This window comes from Sebastes fasciatus, chromosome 16 (assembly GCF_043250625.1).
Source record: "Sebastes fasciatus isolate fSebFas1 chromosome 16, fSebFas1.pri, whole genome shotgun sequence".
Lineage (NCBI taxonomy): Eukaryota > Metazoa > Chordata > Actinopteri > Perciformes > Sebastidae > Sebastes > Sebastes fasciatus.
The window spans coordinates 23,823,086-23,843,699 of record NC_133810.1 but is presented as its reverse complement, the minus strand read 5'-3'; the positions used below and the strand labels follow the sequence as shown (position 1 = coordinate 23,843,699).

At 38.4% G+C, this 20,614-nt stretch overlaps 1 protein-coding gene and 1 long non-coding RNA gene across 2 annotated transcripts; one reads left to right on the top strand and one right to left on the bottom strand.

Moving 5' to 3' along the window:
- Positions 1-2,191: 2,191 nt before the first annotated feature.
- Positions 2,192-15,479, bottom strand: LOC141753374 (uncharacterized). The gene is made up of 4 exons (XR_012590439.1): positions 15,349-15,479; positions 13,630-13,746; positions 4,126-4,170; positions 2,192-3,727 (listed from the first exon to the last, which is right to left on the bottom strand). It is a non-coding gene; the product is annotated as an uncharacterized LOC141753374 (long non-coding RNA).
- cldn7b (claudin 7b) lies at positions 15,468-20,280 on the top strand. Its single transcript, XM_074611960.1, has 4 exons — positions 15,468-15,957; positions 18,379-18,543; positions 18,635-18,719; positions 19,276-20,280. The coding sequence occupies exons 1-4, from the start codon at positions 15,735-15,737 to the stop codon at positions 19,430-19,432; spliced, it is 630 nt and encodes a 209-aa protein (XP_074468061.1). The 5' UTR covers positions 15,468-15,734; the 3' UTR covers positions 19,433-20,280.
- The last annotated feature ends 334 nt before the right edge of the window (positions 20,281-20,614 follow it).

Genomic DNA, 20,614 nt, shown 5'->3' with positions numbered 1-20,614 from the left:
TGTGCAACACTTCCAAATGCGACAGATCCTCACATTCGAAATGTCACTGCTAGTTACTGATGGTACATGACAGTATTCCGTACAGAAGAATTATATCCAGTCAATACATAACACTACATTTGATAAACAAAACTCTGCTTAGCAATATGAAATACAGTTTTTTTTTTTTTTTTGCAAAAACCTTTTTCCTTGCAAAACCCAAGTAGGGTTAGAAACTATATGGATCACATTTTTGGAACTGTTCGTGGTAAATCAAATAACCCAATCCCCCATCAAAAAATTAAAAATAAATCAGCCCCTAAATTAGAGTAGGAAATGGAAGTGTGCCATGCTCACAGTATTAAATATTGAAAGGATTAACAAGGTTGAGCCTTGGCTGCAACACTGTGTTTGAATATTCCTAATTAAATGAGCGTTCACATTAAAAGGACACAACCTAGAAGCCATTTATTTTGTACTTGTGTGGAGTACTAATGCTGTTGCGGCATCATGTTCACCCTGTTTCAGTAAGTGGCCTCTTTGAGGAATGCTAAAAATGTGAAGGATGCAAAACGTTCCCCTTGACAATGTAGCAGCAGCGTGCTTCCAGACAACGAAACCTGTCCGGATGGCCTAAATGTACGGAATGCTGCCAGTTTACATGTATGTTATTATGTCAATAATACAAGTAGTGTATATCTGACGTACTATGTCAGATCTATTCTTTTCAGAAATGTATTTAAATAATCAGTGTTGATGATTTTTTTTATTGTCTTTCAGTTATTTTACCTTGTCATGTTTCCTTTCTAAAAACTCCTCAGAAGGAGGAAGAATTCTTGTTGCCCTCCAAATGTTCCTGTGTTTTTTTGTCTTTATTCTGCGCTTTTGTGTCCACTGATGTGTCCCCTGAGTGAACAAACTGAAACCCAATGTGCGACTGAGTTGTGTGTTTGTGAAAGATGTAATGTGTTCAAGTTAAAAACAACAGGATAACAACTCCTAAAGCCAACACGTGTCCCGTCACACACACACACAGCAATGACCTTGGTGGTCTCAGTTATACAGTCACGCAAGTCTTCCAGGAAGTTCCCACAACCTCTCGCTCCTACTCTTATAGACTCTTGGTTTAACTCCAATCTTATTGTCTTCCGAAAAAACTGACAATGAAAAGAAAATATTAAAAAGAAGAAAAGAAAAAAAAAGCCATAAATAAAAATGGGCATTGGCGCTGATTTGCCACAGAGAGAAGAGCCTGAATCCTCAGGCAGCTCTCGAGTGTCACCAGGGATTTAGACACGCTGGACTCCTTACAATAAGAGCCAAAGCAAGTGGCAGGGACGTACTGTTTCTTTTGACCACTTCGGGAAGCAGCAAATGAAGACCAGCAATATGCAACGAGAACTACCAGCCTGCACTCAAGGACGGGAGCAAATACAACAGGCTAACAAACTACAATCAGGATTTGCAGGCTATACGAAGGCGATCGGTGGTCTGCAATAATGACTGATAAAGGGAATTTTTTTTTGCAAAGCATGCATTCGCCACTGTTCTTTGGCTCATTAGGGATGACTCCCTCTCAGTATCTATACAGACACAAGCCCTCGATTCACCCTCTCTCCATGTTTGCCATCAGACCTGTGTACATTTCTACAATAACTCCTACATGAATTGAAAGGAGATGTCTTATTCTGGAATATTATTCAATAAAATAACATATATTTGTATGATTGTAAGCACTGCAGTGCCCTTTGATGTTTTGTCGTCTTTTTCCCCCCATTTCCTTAAACAAAGGTGCTAAATGCGAGATTGGGAGCGTTTCTATCGCCTCTGCACAACTCGGAACATGGCGACGGCTGAGCCAGCGACTCGCAGCTAACAGCGCCAACATTGAAAACAACAGCAACACTGCTGACAGAGCTAACAGTGTTTACCTGAGGGGGGAACCAGAGAGTGGGTGCTATGCTTCCGCAACGGTGGCGTCAGTCGGGACAGCGTTATCAGCTGTAACCGCAGTGTTATCACCGTGTAGAGCGGCAGACGTGAGCCAGCCGGGCACGCTCACATGCACTAAAACAGTGTTTCCCACACTTTTTTTCAGGGATCCCACTTCTTAAAAATGATGAACCATCGCGACCCAATTCATAATAGGCCTTATTTATAAATCATGAGAAGAGCAAATTTGTTCGTAAATTAACGCTCCCACCATGTTTACTGCCATTTACACATCACCTTATATTATCTTGAATAAACCATTCATGTCGATGAGAGATATATGTTTGATAAATCACAATTTCATTTTATGCACGTTATTGAAAACATATACACATGTTAAATACTTTACGAATGAGACCAAATAAATGCATTTAGGTGGAGTTAACAGGCTCTCGTTTTTTTCCTCTCATCAGTAAAATAAACAGAATGTACGCTTGCCTTTCATATTAGATTCAACGTTATAAGTCGGCTACAATTATCAGAACAAAACAAACATTCAGGCTCCCTCGTGTGGCTCAAAGGTGAACAGCAGATATAAATCTTAAATAAAAGACTATAGAAAAAAATTCTGCAAATTCACTTGGCGACCTTAATGAAATCTCCTGCGACCCACCTGTGTGGGAATGTTAAAAAAGCATGCGCGGCCGGCCCGGCTATGTCAACAAAGCACGGAGAAACTCGGATTACAACACAACACAGAGGGAAAGCGACTTCATTCTCTGCTCAGGTAGACATTACTCCTCTATATCTTTACATAGTAAATAGTTGTTTGCTTAATGCTATGGATATCGTATAGAGAACCTTTGACGTCCCATAAATTGCTGTATTAGTTTCCTCTTTGAGGCGCTGTTGAGTAATTTGCATATTTGCCCTCCATTTGCAGTCACCTAATGAGCTGTATGCTTTTATAAATGAATAGTCTAGACCATATAACATCAATAAAATATATATAGAGAAATACCTAGCCTATGTTTAAGCTATGATTGCTACTAGAAAGTATGTCAGTGTTTTTAAAATAAGTGTCTGTGGTCCCAGCTGAGCTATGAGATGGTGTCATAGGTCGGTGACTCCTCAGGTCCCAGCGCGGCGAGGCTGAACCAGCTGACCTGCCCTGATTCTCTCTTTTCTCCCTCTATCTTTAAAGGACATGTGGAATTGTAGCCTCAGTTACGCTTAGACCTATTCATTCAGTCACTTGGAGATATAAGTCAATGATTGTACTATTAACAAATGTCATACTTTTACTCAAAAGCAATATTACAAATGGCTGACTTGCCTAAATCATATTTATAATAAAAATTATAAACTAATCCATATTCTTTCAGTGAACACACTGATGTTCGCACAGCTCCTTTCAACAGATTCAAAAGATCTAATTCAAGTTAGTCCTCTGGATTTATAACACTGATACTTAACAGCAACACTATAACTTAAAGATTATATGCAACCTCATAAAGATTTACCACTAATAATAATAATAATACAATAAAACCAAATCAATGAGAGGGCCCATACACCGTAAATACAGTATCTATTATCTCATTTTGTGCAATGTAAACCTGAGAATGATCTGCTTTCACTCACAAATACAGCAGAAACACACAAACTGCAGCTTTTCTAATATTCACTTCATCTCAATGTTGGATATACATAAGAGGTGAGGTGAGGTTGTGATCTTCCAAAGGCCTGTGTACCCTCACATAGTGGATACCCTGGCCTACAACACTCAACACTGGTATGAAATCCATGCTGTTTCCTAAAAAAAACATGTTTCTATATCTAGATGTCTAATCCAAAAAGCTCATACAGAAATATCAAATGACTGCATGCAAACTTTCACTCATCAACACCTGCATGCTCAGATTTCATCAGTAAAAGAAAATATCATCAGCTGCAGAGGAGCATCAAAGGAGGCAAGAAGCACTTCAATGAATCAGTCACAAAGCAGTTTTGGGGCTTCTAAGATAAATTATGAGACAATGCTGTGTATTTGCCGTTCAAAAACAACCACCTGAACAGCCATACACTTACAGTAAATTGTGCGCAAAGCGTCACACATTTGCAAAGCATTAGTCATGCAACCTGTTGCACTGCTAATAAAACCAGCCATCTGTAAACATTAGCACCCAGTAGTAGCAGAGCAAGCTGTCTTACCTTAAACCAGGAGCTTGTTCTTTGCATTCTTCTCTGCAGAAGCATCTGCCATAAAACAGAACACAACACAATAAAAGCTCACAAGCATGACAAGAGTATGAGAAAAAACTCATTTTGAGAAACGGCCTTTAAAAGATATGGATTATAGAATTCCATACATGTTGAAAGACACTACAGGTGAATAGGGTAAAAAAATTTAACTAATAGATATCACTATGAAATGTCCCCAGTTGATTACTGACATTAAGACAATTAGTTTTCTGAAATGTTTAAATATAAATGTAACTAAATATACAAATGAGGCATTATCTAATACTAACTTTTTGGTGAATTTAGGAGAAATCTACAGACGCAAATAGACAAAGTAGTAAAATAAACACCTAAATGTGTATTTTGGATGTTTTCTTTCTACTAGTCTGAAAGAAGACATGTTATGGAAGCAAATTAGCCCAAAATCTCAAAATTGGTCAGTGCATGAAAAACAATGTTTTTGCCTGGGGTGTAAAAGTAGGCCGTCATGGTTCATGTTAATACTACAGTAAGATGGTTGGTAGGTTAGCGGACTCTGGTAGGCCTACTCAGTGAGTTCATGTGCATCAGGCAGCCATGAGAGAATTGTGAGAACTACCTTCTCTGTCTGAGACACAGCCTCTATTATAATCGCTATACGATCAGGGACCAAACGCACTTCACGACGTCTGATCATGAGTCAGTGCTTCAGTGCCGTGTTTGTGACTTATCCACTATAAGAGACACAGCTATCCCTTTGAACCGCTTGAACAGCGATGGATGTGTTCAAATGGCTCAGAGGGATGGCTGGTGAGGAACTCTGGAATTGATCCCATGATGGTGGAATTGGCTTGGAGATGGGTAATAGTCTCTCTGTGCCCCTTTCATGAACCGACAAACCATGTACCCCTGCGGTTTTTCCATCGAAACCAACAATACACTTGTCAATAAAGTCCTGTAGAAATGACAAAATGGCACCACTGGAAGGGAATATCCTGTGCCTCAACACACCATTCCTAAAACTCTCTCCACTTACAGTCTTTACGTGTCTGTTGGATGATGATGTGGCATTTTGAATAGTATTAATAAAACTCTGTGATAGCCCAGCAGTTCTCAAATGATTAAACCACTCGTGGGCCAGGTCCCTATAGAGCGAGACCGGATGGGGGTGAAATATCTTCCCTGATTCTTGCCTCACTCTGTTGCAGTCTCCTGCAACTCAAAAGGGTCTAATGGCCAAACGGCATGCACATCTGCTCCACTATATATTACATATATCTATATCTATTTATCTTCATTATTATTATTGTACATTAGTCTTTTAGCACTTCCTCTTTTGTATTCCACCATCAACGCATTTCACAACTCTGAGTCTGGAATCTTCTCCAACAAGTTGTTCAGGTTGAGCCATCTCGCCCACCTCTCATGCAGACACACACTTCCCCGCTACACGGGCAGCACAGCACCGGACACAAATATCCATAATCCTGGTTATCTCTTCCCACCATTATAAAAGTTCCACTTGGTAAGCTGTCAACACGGAGGTGATGTTAAGAGCTCTCACCATCAAGGCTGCTGCCTTTATAAGCTCTTTCAGTCATGGTGGACTGAAAACGCTGGGAGGATGGGGGAGGGGGTGTAGTGTAGCCGACAATCTTGGGTGGAGGTGGGCTGCCAACATGGCCTTCATGGACTGCTTAACCATCCTTTCAAAAATCCATGGAAAACGTTCTTTGAATAGGGGTCTTGCTGGGAGTGAGTCATCTTTCCAAGAGACGGTGACTTCTTCCAGAAGCACTGGCACACTTTGTGCATGTCCATTCTGGTGTGTGCATCTGTGTGTGGCGGACTATTACCTGTTCTATACTACATTAAGTTAACTGCCAAACAGGCACATCAGGGTGTGCTTCATAGCTTTTCCTAGCATCACCTCTGCAGCTAAGGATGCCATATCCCGACCTTGCCCAGCCAGTTGCCTCTCGGTTTACCACCTCAGGGAAGAACTCCCATCCCCTCTGCATAATAATGATATTTACCCAAGAGCCTTTTGCATAACAGACTTTAGACACTCTTTTAATGTTTTGACTTGTAAATGAAGAGGTTGTCAGGTAGTTAATGCGCAGCAAGTGAAAGGAGTTCCTCAGGGATGCCTCTGCGTCATAAAAGATGGTCCACATGGCCTGAGGTTGATAAAAAGAAGCGGATGTGTTTTTCTTAGGACAGAGAGTAGCCTCTGCATGCAGAAGGTACATACACAACAAAGTGATGCCAGTGTTCCAGCAGGGAGAAATGTTGAACAAGGGCAAAATGCATAATCTTGGCTGGGCTCTCAGTCTCCCTCTGCTTCCCAGTCTTTAAGCCAAGTTAGACTAAACACTCCCCTATCTCTTTATACAGGAAGCAATCATTTGTAATGATGATCATTATACTGTGTCATGTGTAATTAATATTAGCAGATGGGCTTTTTAGTCATGCTGCCTATACTGGCAGCTATCAAACCTAGAGGGAGGACCCTTCTTGTGGTGTTTCTTCCATTATTTTCCACTATTAAAGGACCAGTGTGTAACATTTCATGGGATCTATTAGCAGAAATGGAATATGATATTCATTACTATGTTTTCAATAGTGTATAATCACCTGGAACTAAGAATCATTGTGTTTCCGTTAGCTTAGAATGAGCCCCTCATATCTACATAGGGAGCGGGTCCTCTTCACAGAGTCCACCATGTTGCTCCGCCATGTTTCTACAGTAGCCCAGAACGGACAAACCAAACACTGACTCTAGAGAGAGACTTTTAAGTTTTTTACGTTACCTGAAGGCCACTGTAGTTCTCCGACACGCATGTGAAACTAAAACCGTGGAATCGCCAGCCGCCGTCTGACTTCCTTTGCTCCTAAAGTATAGTGTTATTACGGTAAGGATGGCTTCTGAACGAGACGAACAGCGTTACCAAGATTTTGCCCTCGGCAACTCACGTTACGGTACTCAGTTGGTTGCAATCTGCAACCACACCAATAGATGCCGCCAAAATCCTACACACTGGACCTTTAATAATGATCTAAAATAAATAAATAATGTATACTTTATTAATCCCGGGGAAATTAATAAGGGGAAATTCAATTTCTTTCACCTTGTATATATATATATTGACACACACAGGCCTAAAAAACAAATATGCAAACATGACCTATACACATGCATTATGTATGCAGAGATGTCAGAGTGAGGAGGATGGTGCCCCGAGCAGTTCCCAGGAGGCGATCTGACATCTCTGGAGCTACCAGTCTGTACTTGGTACGTACAGGGACTTGAACCAGCGACCCTTCGGTTCCCAAGCTGGGTCCCCCACGGACTGAGCTACTGCCGCTATTAACACGCTCAAAACCACAGAGATGATGGAAAACTCCTGATTTATTGTTTCCTTATGTGAGTGTAGTGTTTTACTTACCAGTAATTGTGGAAAAATTAGGTTTTATTTTAGAAGGTTTTCAATCAAGTGTCATGCCACCCATAAGCTTGTCTGACTCTCGGTAAACAGGGTAAATAAAAGTAAAACCCCTATAAAACCAAACATGCACAGGCTTGCAGATAGAGTGCTTGGAGTTCACTATAAAGCCTGTATAGCCACACTGACTTCTGCACCATCACATTTAGTTTTAATGATTAAAACTAATTGCACTGGCCATAATCTTGTGAATTTTGTCATCATCTTTAAAAAGGTGGGCTTAAATCTGGCTCATGACCTTTCACAATTGCCCTCGCATCTTTCATCCCTCTTTGCATCTCCCTTGTAGCTATCAACCATGACGCTAAAGCCTTATAGTAGTGACAAAAATCTCTGAACATTGACAGCTCAAATTGCATATTTTACACTTTGCAACACATTGCATTCAGCATATAAGGCAAATCAGCATGAATACATTGATGTAGTGATGATGTCGTGTTCATTTGGTGTGAGATTAACAAACTAACAGCTGTCTGATCTAAAGAATCATCTGCCTTTTCAAAGAAACCCGAGATTATTTAACCGAAACACATCAGATGGATGAATAGCTGCAATTACTTCTAGTTCACAACCCAGCAGTCAATTAGCCATTACAATCTCTCAGTGGTAACCGTGGTAAATGGATGATGGCTCGTGTCCCACAGACTGGGATAATTAAGCTACAAGTCACACTGTAGAACAAGCTCAAATTGAGCAGCATCTGATCTGGCAGATTATTGTGCGCTCTGGGCTGTCGCTGACTTTCACGACGAGTCCCCCTTTGAGACGCGACCTCGGCCGGGGTCAGACAGCCCCTCTTTTCCTCCTCTGATCCTCCCTTGCGCTTTACTGGGACATCTCAAATCTCCATGTAAGCATGGCTCATGCATTTCTATAAGATTATTCTCAGTAAAACCCACACAGAGAGGAGCCGTCTGCGCACAGACTGAATGGAGCATTATATTTCTTAATGCGGCAAATAAGGATTAAGGCATTAAACCAAATATAGTTCTCACGATAGCTGGAGGAGCCAATTACCCTCAGCGTGCGCATGTTTCCGTTACAGGCATCTACATGCTAAATTTGAACAGACGTGGGAAAATCACAACCTTGAAGGTTTTATGTGCATGTGTTGCATTTAATTATGTTTGTTTTTTTTCCAAGCACTGAATGTCTTCTGACTGCACACAATCAACTGCTCTTGCATTGATATTCATGTCAATAACACAGCAGATGGAGGGAAAACAATCATGAAATGATCAACAAAGTCAGCAGAAGTGTATGGTGAAGGTAAAAAAAAATAATGTCTCAATATCAATAATTGCTATGAAGCAAAAGATAAAACAATTGAGATGATGAACAAAAGCCATTTGGTATTTCATCATACATTTTCAAGGGAAAGTACAGAACTACAAGTCATGATTTCATTGATTAAATGTAAATAATATAGTAGAATGTAGAATATAATAAAGAGAGAGAAATAGAGAGAGTAAAGTAATTTACAAAGATGTCACATAATGTAAGCAAAAGGCAGTGTTTGACAAGTTCTAAATTATACTTTGCTTCTGCAAATGATATGCATGTATATGATCTTCTTCATCATCTACAATAGGCGTTCCACAGTGCAGAACGAAACATCACTTTTTGGCACATTATCAGGAATAAAGCCTCCTTTTTTATCTTAGTGCGCTGGCAAAAATTGCACACAATCAAAATAAAAATCTTATATGCAAATGCCGGCAAGAAATGCCCTGAGCGTCACAGTTTTTCTGCTAGCTACAATATAAGTAAAGGATCATTAGAAGCACTTCACAGCTGCAGCTTTAATTAAGCCACTATACATAATATATATATATATATATATATAATTCCAGTTAAGGAATACGTTTAAACACATGTACATTTGGATATAATTCAAACACTTCTAGATCATTGTTGATTATGTTTCATAGCTTAGAGTTTACACTTTTATAGGTGACAACTGGTTTGTCCACCACTGTCTCTCATCTGTGAATTGAGACTGCTGATAAGAGGAAAGCATTTGTTTGCTCTTGTTTGATCATATTTGCAAATTAACAAAAATGGATCAAACATAATGATAATGATTAGAAATTCTTCAGGAGCATTATTTTTATACACCATTATGCGTGGCCCATGACTGTGGAGGACAGAACCTGCCAAAAACAAAAATAAATAAATGACTCATTAAAGCTGAAGTAGGCGAGATTGGAGCAAATATGAGAACATGAAACAGGTAACCTGGAAAAAAGCATGTGCCTCTGTGTCCTCCGGTGCTCCTAACGGCATCTGTAAGATTTCACAGACCGGAGGAAAACAAGCAGTCAGAGCTGATCTGAGGTCTGCTGTCTATGAGAGCTGGCTGTCAATCACTCGCGAACTCCGACCAAACGGTCAAACAAGGCAGCGCTGATCAAATATGAATCAATATTATGTAACGTTAATGCCTATTTATGGCCCTCAAATGTTTTCAGAATCATCTTGTAGTGTACAGTTTAGCTGTAAAATGAGAAGGTTTGTGACGCCACCACCATTGTGAAATCTGGTGAAGGAACGCATGACCGGAGCACAGCCAATAGGAACGCTCTCTCAGGGAAATAACCTGTGTGTGATTGGTCAAAGTCTCCCGTCACGGGCTCGATTTTTTAAAGCCTGAAAACAGAGCCATTAGGAGGTGCAGAAGTCTAGTTATCTCTCAGAACACTTGAATTACAATATGCTGAAAGGTTATTATGGAATTTTTGCCCAATGATGCCAAAAATATACTGCCACTTAAATAAATTGATAAAATGTGACATAAATTGGTATTTCTGTTTTAATTAGCTTCTATTTATTTACCTTTGTATTAATTCCTCTATCTATCTACTAATCCATTAAATGTTTCTTTTTATTCATTTATTTATTTTGATCAACTTTTTAATTAATTAATTAATTAATTTTTTTATTTTTTATTTTTTTATTTTTTTATTCATTATTAAATGTATATATATTTTTATGTATGTATTTACTTCTGCATGGTTTCCCCTTTGCATTCCCCCCTTATTTATTTCCCCAAACTTATTTATTTCTGTATTCTTTTCTTTATCCATTTACTTTTTCCATTTATTTATGCATTTCTGCTCTATTATGTAAATGAGGGGGCTATCATCCAAAGTCTGTCACGGGGTTAACTTTTCGACATCAGAAATATAAATTTATGTCACATTTTATCAATTAATTAATGCCTACATTTATTTTTTATATTATTTTGGTACATTTTATTTATTTATTTATTTATTTATTTATTTATTTATTTATTTATTTATTTATTTATTATTTAGGCACGTTCCATCTTCCATATATAATATTACTTCTTCTTGTGACTTTAGAAAAAAATTGAAAAGCTGTTATTTTGTAACTCATGAACATTTTTTTTATTAAGTTGCTCCTGTACAAACAAACCTACGAACCATTATGTAGGATTTGTGTAAAATTAATGGTATTATTTTATTTTATTGTACTTTTTGAAAATATAAAGTTGCCCCCAATGCAGTCACATGATGTCCAGTTAAATACCTATATATATTTTTTTATATTTCAAACCTATATAATCTAATCTGAGAATACATTCTGGTGAGTAAAGTTCACAAACACTTCAATAAACACAAGAATGCATAGATACCATGCATGACAAATTTGGAGTTAAACAGAAAATTTCAGAAATCTACTTGAAATTGTCCTCAAACATGGTTGTCTTTACAGAATAAGTAACCATCATATATATATATATATATATATATATATATATATATATGTATATATGATTTAGTTACAGCCACAAGAGCGATTCACAGTAACCACCAGATGGCAGCACTGCATTTGAGATTTATTTTTGTTTCATCTAGCCTCATGTAACCTTTTGTCCAACAGCCATTTTCCCACGAATGATGCACACTCAAGTTAAAGGGATTACAATGAGTCATTAGGGTAACATCACCACACAAGTGTCAAACGGCGAGGTTAAATCCTAATTGGAAAACATCTGATCAGAGAGAAAAATATGACTCAAAATATCAAAGGAAGTTTTGGGGAAAGTTGTTCAGGCAGGTAATAACTTCAGTGACAAGTCACATTAACCTTAATCTAATTAGTTGCCAGGGAAAAACTTTTTAATAGTGTGAATAATTTTATGAAATTACATTGCCCGCATATACACGTGATCCAACCTAAGAACAAATTTAAATAATTTAAATCATTAAAACCATGAAAATCCAACGTCAGTTATAAGTGTCATTAGACACGCCCTGTAAAGCAGGATAAACAAATGTAAATTGTTCCATTCAGTTTCATCTGAGATGAATCATCTGACTGGTCTAGAAACTAGTGTCAAGTCCAAAATATTTACGTCTTACTTCCTGTGTCTTTCCTACAGCGTGTGATGACTCAGAGAGTGACTGTGGGTATCTATCTGAAGTCTCAATGTTGCGCAAGTATCATAGTATCTTCATAACCTGACAATCCCTTTGTATGTTTATATGGTATGTGATGCAATGTAGTAAAAGTGTGTGAGAAATTCACATGCCTGTGCTTGTTAGACTCGCATGTGCATAGAGATTATGTTTGGGTGGCATATTTTTATGTTTTCTAATATAATAACTGCATAGATACCAGAAGGTTCTCAATAAAACCTGTTTGGACTGGTAACTGAATCAACTCCAAGTGTAACTTTGAAGCCGCTGCCAGGCTGTAACGTATAACTGTACAACACAGAGTGAAGTCGAAAAGGGAAACTGATTCTTAAAAGGCACGATTCAATCAGATTAACATATAACCTCATCATCATATACTGTATGTAGCAAAGATTTCATTTGAAATTTTCAAGTAAAACTAGAGCAAACCTGACACAAGATTGTATCTCTATCCGGCTGAAAACTGACCAAGTCCTGGGATTTTCTCCCATGTTGTCATAGTGAACTCCTGAGAACAAACAGTCATCTGAAAAAAATTCACCCTCAGGGCACAGTGCTCCTAAAAATAAAACTCCAAGCCTCTTAGAGCTCCACCTTTTGCAGTGTGTCAGAGGGAAGGTGTTTATTTTCATAATGGATTCTACTGAAATGTTTTGATGTAGTAGTAGTAGTGGTGGTAGTGGCGCCTTTAAGCGCTCACGTAAAAAGTAATAAGTATAGAATGCAAACTAACGAAAAAGAATGGTTACAAAACTGACAGTAAAACATACCAACAAATTATTTAAAGGAAAGGCCCGAAAAAATGATGTTCTGTTTTTTTAACCACACCAGCCCAGAAGTTTATCTAAAGGGGAAGTGAGGGTTCCTGATAATAAACACTATCTGAGGTGGGAGATGACTGGCACAAACACATTCCATTGACCAGTGTTCAGATGTACTAGAAAGCTGAGGACTCAGTAGTCCATCTCATTCACTGTTGACAGGGAACGTTTCAGTCATACATTCTTTAGTCCAACACTTGATTCAATACAGTATCAGGGATCAGCAGACTCAGGAAACCCTGACTCATACTCTGATTTGACTCTTGATTCTCAAAGTGGGATCTGTGGCACAAAAACATTGCCATAAATTATAAAATTGTGCTGTTTCATTAAAAATTGTATAGGCTATCTACAGACCATTTGCGCCAATAAAACCAGCATATAGTGTGTCCATTACTCCCTTTGGGCCGATAGAAACTCTGATATGACACACAGCAATAGTTATTTTAAACTTGAAGCACTCACTGAAAGTCAGCTTTAGACTGGTAAGCTCAGCACAGTTACTTGAAATGTAGGCAATAAATGCTGTGAAGTTGTGTCCAAATGCAATTTGAATAAAATCTCCCTCTGTTTAAAGGTATATAAGTGATATTAACATTCAATAACATTGCAAATTTCCAGGCTGTAGTACTAATAAAGGAATTATCTCATCTTATTTTAACATGATTCAAACTGAAATGTGTTACCATAACAACAGGATCCATCAATGCAAAGTACTCATACCTTTAACTCTTCACCAAACAGTCTCAGAGCCACACCTTGTGTTGCTGTTTGTTGATTTTCCTGGTTTTCAAAATGTACCTCCTCCATGTCAGAGTGGAGTTCAGTTCTGCTGCTGACCTATGGCAGATAAAGCACGGTTCTGTCAGAGGGCCATTTAAAGTGTCCTATAACTCAAGCTCAGCCACACTCACACAAGTGTTGAATATAAAAATTACAAACAACAAAATTGCGTGTGTATAAGAATGCGATATTATCCTATGTAATACAATTTTTGATAGTAGTGGTTTAGATGTTGATTGTTCAATTTGTGTATGATTAAATATAATAATATATAATAATATTATAGGCTAGATAGTAAAATGGCTTTTCATCACACTACACTGTATAATGTTTTATTTGACTCATGTCTCCTGATTTGAATGGAACTCCACTTACATTAATACAACTTCCCATTTTGGACCATTTATAAGTCATGTGGAACCAATATAATAAAGCCAGCACGATGCTAAGCATGCATATATTATAAAAGCATGTCTCTCTATTGGTGCCTTTCCTGTTCAAAAATATGTGTACAAAGTGCAACTTTGTCAAACTCTAAGGAGGCTTCTGCTCCACTGTTCAGGAAACTGAACATTCTTTCAGTTTATGATGTAAATATTCATCAGATATGTGTGTTTATATATAAATATATGTTCTTGCCTTCTTCTTTACCATCATCGTTTAGCAACTTCTTTAAATCTTATTCTCAAATTCATTCACATAATACTAGACAGATTAATCATCTTCACTTGCCTTTTTACAAAACAAAACATGGCCAGTACTCCCTCCGATACCGTGGTGTACAAATATGGAACACCAAAATACATGTTATCAAGAGCTCGTTATCCGTAGAACATTTTAAAAGGAAATTCTCATCACATTTAATTAATGATGTCTAATTATCTTCTGATATGTTTAGATATATTTTCTTTTCTTCTGTACTGTTTTTTTGGTATGTATTTCAGTGTTTTTATTGGATTGTTTTCCACTGTTTGGTTAGGTTTTTCTGCACATTTTGTGTACTTCTTGTTGTTGTTTAACTTTTTTTGTATTTTTAAAATTATGTTAGTTTAGATCTTCCTTCCTTTTTTGTTATTGTTTTTTTCTCTCTCATGGGGTTAGGGGGAGATCCTTTGTATAAACCTGTGGCTTCTTGACCTCTCCTGACACATTTCCTGTTTTCTTTTCATTAACTGGATTTTGTGCAGTTTTATATATAATTATTTTTTTAAATACATCCCCTTGCAAATTATATACTGTATCTTTTTAATCTTTCACATGTGTAAATAAAGAAACAGACAAACAAACAAAATGCCTCCTAGTTTTGAAATTTCCTGTTTTTCCAGCTTACCAAGCCTCACATGGTTAGACTAGACGTGGTTAGACTTACATTATTATGACTAATGCTGGTGTCCACTTTTATTTTGGTAATATAAAATAAGATATTTAACAATATCCATTGGTTTATTAGAAATTCTGCACTTACAATATTAACTTCAGATGCATTTCTGTGTCATCAATCATATTTATTGGATATAGTACAAACCAAAATCATTATAGTCTATCAATAGTGTGTGTGTGTGTGTGTGTGTGTGTGTGTGTGTGTGTGTGTGTGTGTGTGTGTGTGTGTGTGTGTGTGTGTGTGTGAGTGCAGAGGGGTCTGCTACAGGAAACACTTACATCATGAAACTTCAGGTGTTTGCTGCGTCGCCTGATGAGTCGAAACTACGTGCGCGTCCCCGCCCACCTGGACAACAGAAACCGCCTAATAAAGCTCGCTCCCGCTGCTCCCTCCCCATTCGAGGTGCGGCAGACGAACAGGTGCGTGAAGAAGAAGAAGCTCCGCCAAACTTTATATAAACTGAAATATCACCGTTGTCTGCTACTAACTTCTTTGTCAGAGAGCTAAAGCAATACTAAACAGATAACTAACAGAAGAGCTAACTTTGTCAGCAAACTTAAGCCAAACATCGTGAGAAGTGTGAGGAGTGCGGGATTTGTACCTTCAACAGCAGGTGGACGTCGTCTTCTTTGTTGGTTTCACAGGAGAAGAAGAAGTGTTTAAAATGGCCAACAAGGGTCTGCAGATTTTGGGATTCGCCCTCGCCCTTTTCGGCTTAATTGGACTGATAATTGGCACCATTTTGCCCCAATGGAAGATGTCCGCTTATGTTGGGGACAACATCATCACGGCCATCGCCATGTACGAAGGACTGTGGATGAGCTGCGCGTTCCAGAGCACGGGCCAGATCCAGTGCAAAGTGTACGACTCCATCCTGCAGCTCAACAGTAAGTTAATACACACCTAGTGTTGCGTTTAAAGTAGGCTGGGTCATCACAGTTTTTCTTTTTCTTTTTTGGACCAAAAGCGTCAAATGTATCTTCTTTTTTTTTAAGTCTATTATGGATAAATAAATAAATAGAAATACTTTATTTGTATAGCACCTTTCCAAACATAGTTAAAAAAGTGCTTTACATAAGTTAAAATAGTGCAAACATCAAGATAAGATTAAAAACAATACAGAATAAAAACACAGGCCAAAATAAAATGTTGAGCATAAGAGTTTTGTAAGAAAAGTCAACAATAATGGAATTTAAACCAAGGGATTGCTTGAAAACAAAGAAAGGCCTACCTGTTAAGGTTAGGTTTTGAGGGCGTGATTTAAAAGAAGAAACCGAGTTTACTAGCCCGGGTTAGGCCTTAAAGCCCTTGAAAAGCTGTAAAATGATGCCTTGAGCTTCATAGAGCTGGTTTAATTTAGTCTTTCTGTAATAAGAATTAAAAGTCTAAACACATATAGGCCTACTGTGTAATTCTCATTAGAAGCTCATCTTGCTTTTAAAGTTAGTTTTGCTCACCGTTTCCTACACAAAAACCCGGAAACGATGTAACAAACCGACATGCACCTGTTTGAATTTGTAACCTTTTTCTCCCCTAAAGGGCATTTTCTACACTTCTGAGCTGTTTCTTTACAACTCTTTCGCTGCTACAGATTCCTGTGGCTCTGGCTAACCGGTTCTGTCACTTATTAACTCCCCTTTTATTCACCTACAATGCAGGATCATTTAGTTTAAACCACACCATGAGGCCTCACCTGCACGGTGCAGGAAAGCAACGAGATAATTAGTTTTTTTTTAATCTTGCATTCTTTCCACTTGATGGAGTGTGTATGCAGCACTTTTTTTTTTTTTTTTTACTCTCAGGCAATGATTATCCTGCATCCATTGTCCAGTGCAGTACTACCCCCTCCTCCTCCTCTTGCATGTGTGGAGAGAACCCTATAGTGTAGGACTTGCATTACACAGCCTAGTAGGTTAACAAACACCTGTATGAGCCAGTGTTTAGTCAACATGTGTGAATACCAGCTTTGTCTTTGGCCTACAGGGCATTCAAATGAACACAAAAACATTCTTTGCTATGTTTTGGGAGAGAACATGTTGAGTTTTTCCTACAGAATCTGGATAAGATTGCATTTAATGCAGCATTTCCAACACTTATATAGTGAATAGGTTAAGCGATTAAAAAAGGCCCTGCTTCCGGGCTATCGTATGTAGTAGTGTGGGCGGTTTCTGGGAACAAAGTGAACTGGTTAGTCATTTGTAGTCATGTAGGCCATTAGCAAAAAAAATTGCATCTAAAGCTAAATGAAGAAATGCCTTAAAGTAAAACAACACAAGTCCATGTACTGTAGGCAGTTGGATTCTTCCTTGTACATGTGTCAAATTCAACTGATTGATAGATTAACCCTCGGGCATTAACTGCCCGAAAGTCACTCACAGGGAAGTCCTCTGTGCAGTTTTTGTAAATCGGTCCCTCCCTGTGTGTTAATCCCTGACTCAACATATTCACTCAACTGCACTTCACATCTGTATTTTGTGAGTTAAAAGTTCACCAACTGTCCATTTCCCTCAAAATAGCGCATTCTATTTGGCTTTATCAAAACATTTGATAGAATATCTGCAGCACAATGCGTCTTTATCGCCTCTTCAAACACGAGCACAAACCAACTGCTGATAAACATTGTGTGATTAAAGCTGCGGTTAGATACGGAGCAAGTGAACAAATAACGGCTCGTTCAGAAATACCTTGCGAAAATCTACTAACGCACATCTGAAGTTTAGGAACAATTGATATCAAAACTGCGAGAAGTGTGACCACTAGATTGTGACTCATTGGGGCATTCTTCACATTCAAGAGGGAGTCTTTCTTTTTCGGATGGTAGGTTTAAGCTACGAAACGTCCACCTGCTGAAAAGCAGGCTGCGAGCACCTGAAATTGGGAGTGTCTTCCTCATAATGAAACCAGAAACCTGGTCAGACCTGTTTCTGACTTGCATGCATACAAACCCACACACACTCCCCCACCCCCCTCTAGTTTCTCCGTGACTTCTGGCTGGAGCCAGTTTCTGTGGTTCGTTGTTATAGGGAGCGGCAATGAGACACAAGAGACAGAAGCTGCTCTGTAGTACACCAACAGTGTTTGTTTACACTGCTTTTTTGACGAATGGTGGCTTTAAAGCGCATACAAGCAACTTTGCAGAAAATAAGTTGTCACTACAAATCATTGTAGAAATTCACTTCAAATGCAAATGATTATTTTACTCTAGTAAAGCCAAATGTTGCCACACCCATGACCCTGCGAACCGAACTGGCGTTGAATACTTGTCACAATAACTGATGGATTAACCCTATCCTTTCCTCTTTACCCAGGTGCCCTCCAGGCAACCCGCGCCCTCATGATTGTGGGCATCATCGTAACAGTGATTGGCCTGGGCGCAGCCACCATGGGAATGAAGTGCACCAACTGCGGAGGAGATGACAAAACCAAAAAATCCCGCATTGCTATGGTTGGAGGCATCATCATCCTGATTGGATGTAAGAAGCCATTTTATCTTGTTTTTTTTCCTTTTCCCCTTGTTGACTCTTAACAGTTTAAGTGACGTTCTCCCTTTTTACTTTCCCACAGCTTTGTGTGCCGTCATCGCCTGCTCGTGGTACGCTCACGACATCATCCGAGCCTTCTACGACCCTTTCACCCCCGTCAATACCAAGTAAGTACACGAGCATTTAAGCTGAAAACTTTGTCTTCTGCCGAGACCACATTTTGAGAGTGAAAATTTAAATCAGAATCAGAAATACTTTATCGATCCCCCGGGTGAAATTTGGGCATTACAGTTGCTCTTGTATAAACGTAAAAAAATGTAAGACGATAGAAATAAAGGAGTATGTAACATGCAAGTTATGTACATGATGCTGGACTTTAAACACACTATATATAAAGAAATAAAAGTGTTAAAATAATAAAATGAGAAGAAATATGTACAATCATTTGCATTAAGATGTGCAATATATAACAAATAACCACAGTACAAATAAGTAAATACAAAATGCTTATAAGGAAATACAAAATGTTGAAGTGGGATCAACATTGTGATGTGTAATTTCCAGTAAGCTGATACTCCCCCTTCTACATCCAGACATTTGCATGTGTCCAGCCACTCCTCGAGTACTGATGAATTTTATTGTGCATGTTTGTTTTTATATCAGTCGGAGCTCTGCCGACATCCGTTTACCCTTTTTGACTCACTGTAACTTCTCTTTCTGCAGGTACGAGTTTGGTTCCGCCATCTTCATCGCCTGGGCCGGAGCTTTCCTGGCCGTAGTCGGAGGCGCCATGCTGGCAGCGTCCTGCCCGAGAGGAAAATCCAACTCAACACCCAAGTACCCCATCTCCAGACCGCCCAGCAGCAAGGAGTACGTTTGAACAGGACGGGACTCGGTGTTAAGAGGCTGAAGGAACACTTTGACATTCTTGCTAGGTCCAACTCAGAGATTATAACGTTGAAAAGATGTATCCCAGGAGCTGTTTTTTTTTTTTTTTTTTTTTATATTTTAGTTTCTTCAGGGCTACCCTGTGATGTTACTGTAATATTGTTTGAACAAACCGCATTCAAGTTTTGAATAATGGCCTTGCCCTGTCTGGAACTCCCGTTAGTGCTTAATGATTTGTATCCTATGCAGTATACTATCCACTTAGTAGACACCTGTAAAGCACTAAGTTAAGGTTGAAACACCCGTGATATTATACAACTTGGTATGTAGAAATATATGTTTCGCATGCTAGATTTTACAGTGCGTTAGGGGGAAAATGATTTGAATGCACTGAATAGAAGTCACTCTTACACCATTTCTGACTGTAGGGCGAATGCATATTCATTATCCGGCACCTGAGAATCAATTTGCTACCATCTTTCCACGTATTTGTGCCTTTTTTATTTATATGAAAACTACAAATCATTCAGTTCCGCTGTAGACTATTTTAATCAAGTGCCGGAGTGAAATTGTAACTATAAATTCCAATATACCTTTTAACTCATCTTGCCAATATTTTGTCGACATACAACACACATCCATACAGCGGGACAGATGTTGAGCTAACTATTTGTTGAGTTGTTCTGTAATAATAACTGTCTGTGTGAATGGGCTTGGCTTATTGCTACTGTTTTTTTAAGTCACAAAAGCTGTTGAAGCGTTCATCAAATTCAGTTTTTTTTTAAACGTTTAAAATTGTGATTTGCAATGTTTTGTTGTACATAAAATAAAAGTGGAAAATTTACTGTTTCTGGCTTGTTGAAATGCTTTTACGCAAATGTCTAACTGTAAACATGCATAAAAGGAAGGGCTGTCAAAGGTAACGCAAATTTGTTTTAACGCCACTAATTTCTTTAACATATTAACTCAACTTGTGATTTTTAGGTTGTAGCGGGTTCTGTTTGAAAGCTAATAAAAAGAAATGCAGCTGCTTTAGAGTTGAAATACATTTAAAAGAGGGAAATAAAATAGTTTGATAATAGAGTACACATCAGCTTTATCCTTAAAGTAGTGTTGAAGAAAACCAGTTCACAATCCATGCATGCTGTGAAACACAGTTGACATATGAAGCAGT

What these genes read in the sequence shown, in the direction of transcription:
- cldn7b (XM_074611960.1), top strand. Translation starts at nt 15,735, where the DNA reads ATGGCCAACAAGGGTCTGCAGATTTTGGGATTCGCCCTCGCCCTTTTC. An exon ending in CATCATCATCCTGATTGGAT is followed by an intron (nt 18,544 to 18,634) that starts GTAAGAAGCCAT and finishes ACTTTCCCACAG; the next exon opens with CTTTGTGTGCCGTCATCGCC. An exon ending in TTCACCCCCGTCAATACCAA is followed by an intron (nt 18,720 to 19,275) that starts GTAAGTACACGA and finishes CTCTTTCTGCAG; the next exon opens with GTACGAGTTTGGTTCCGCCA.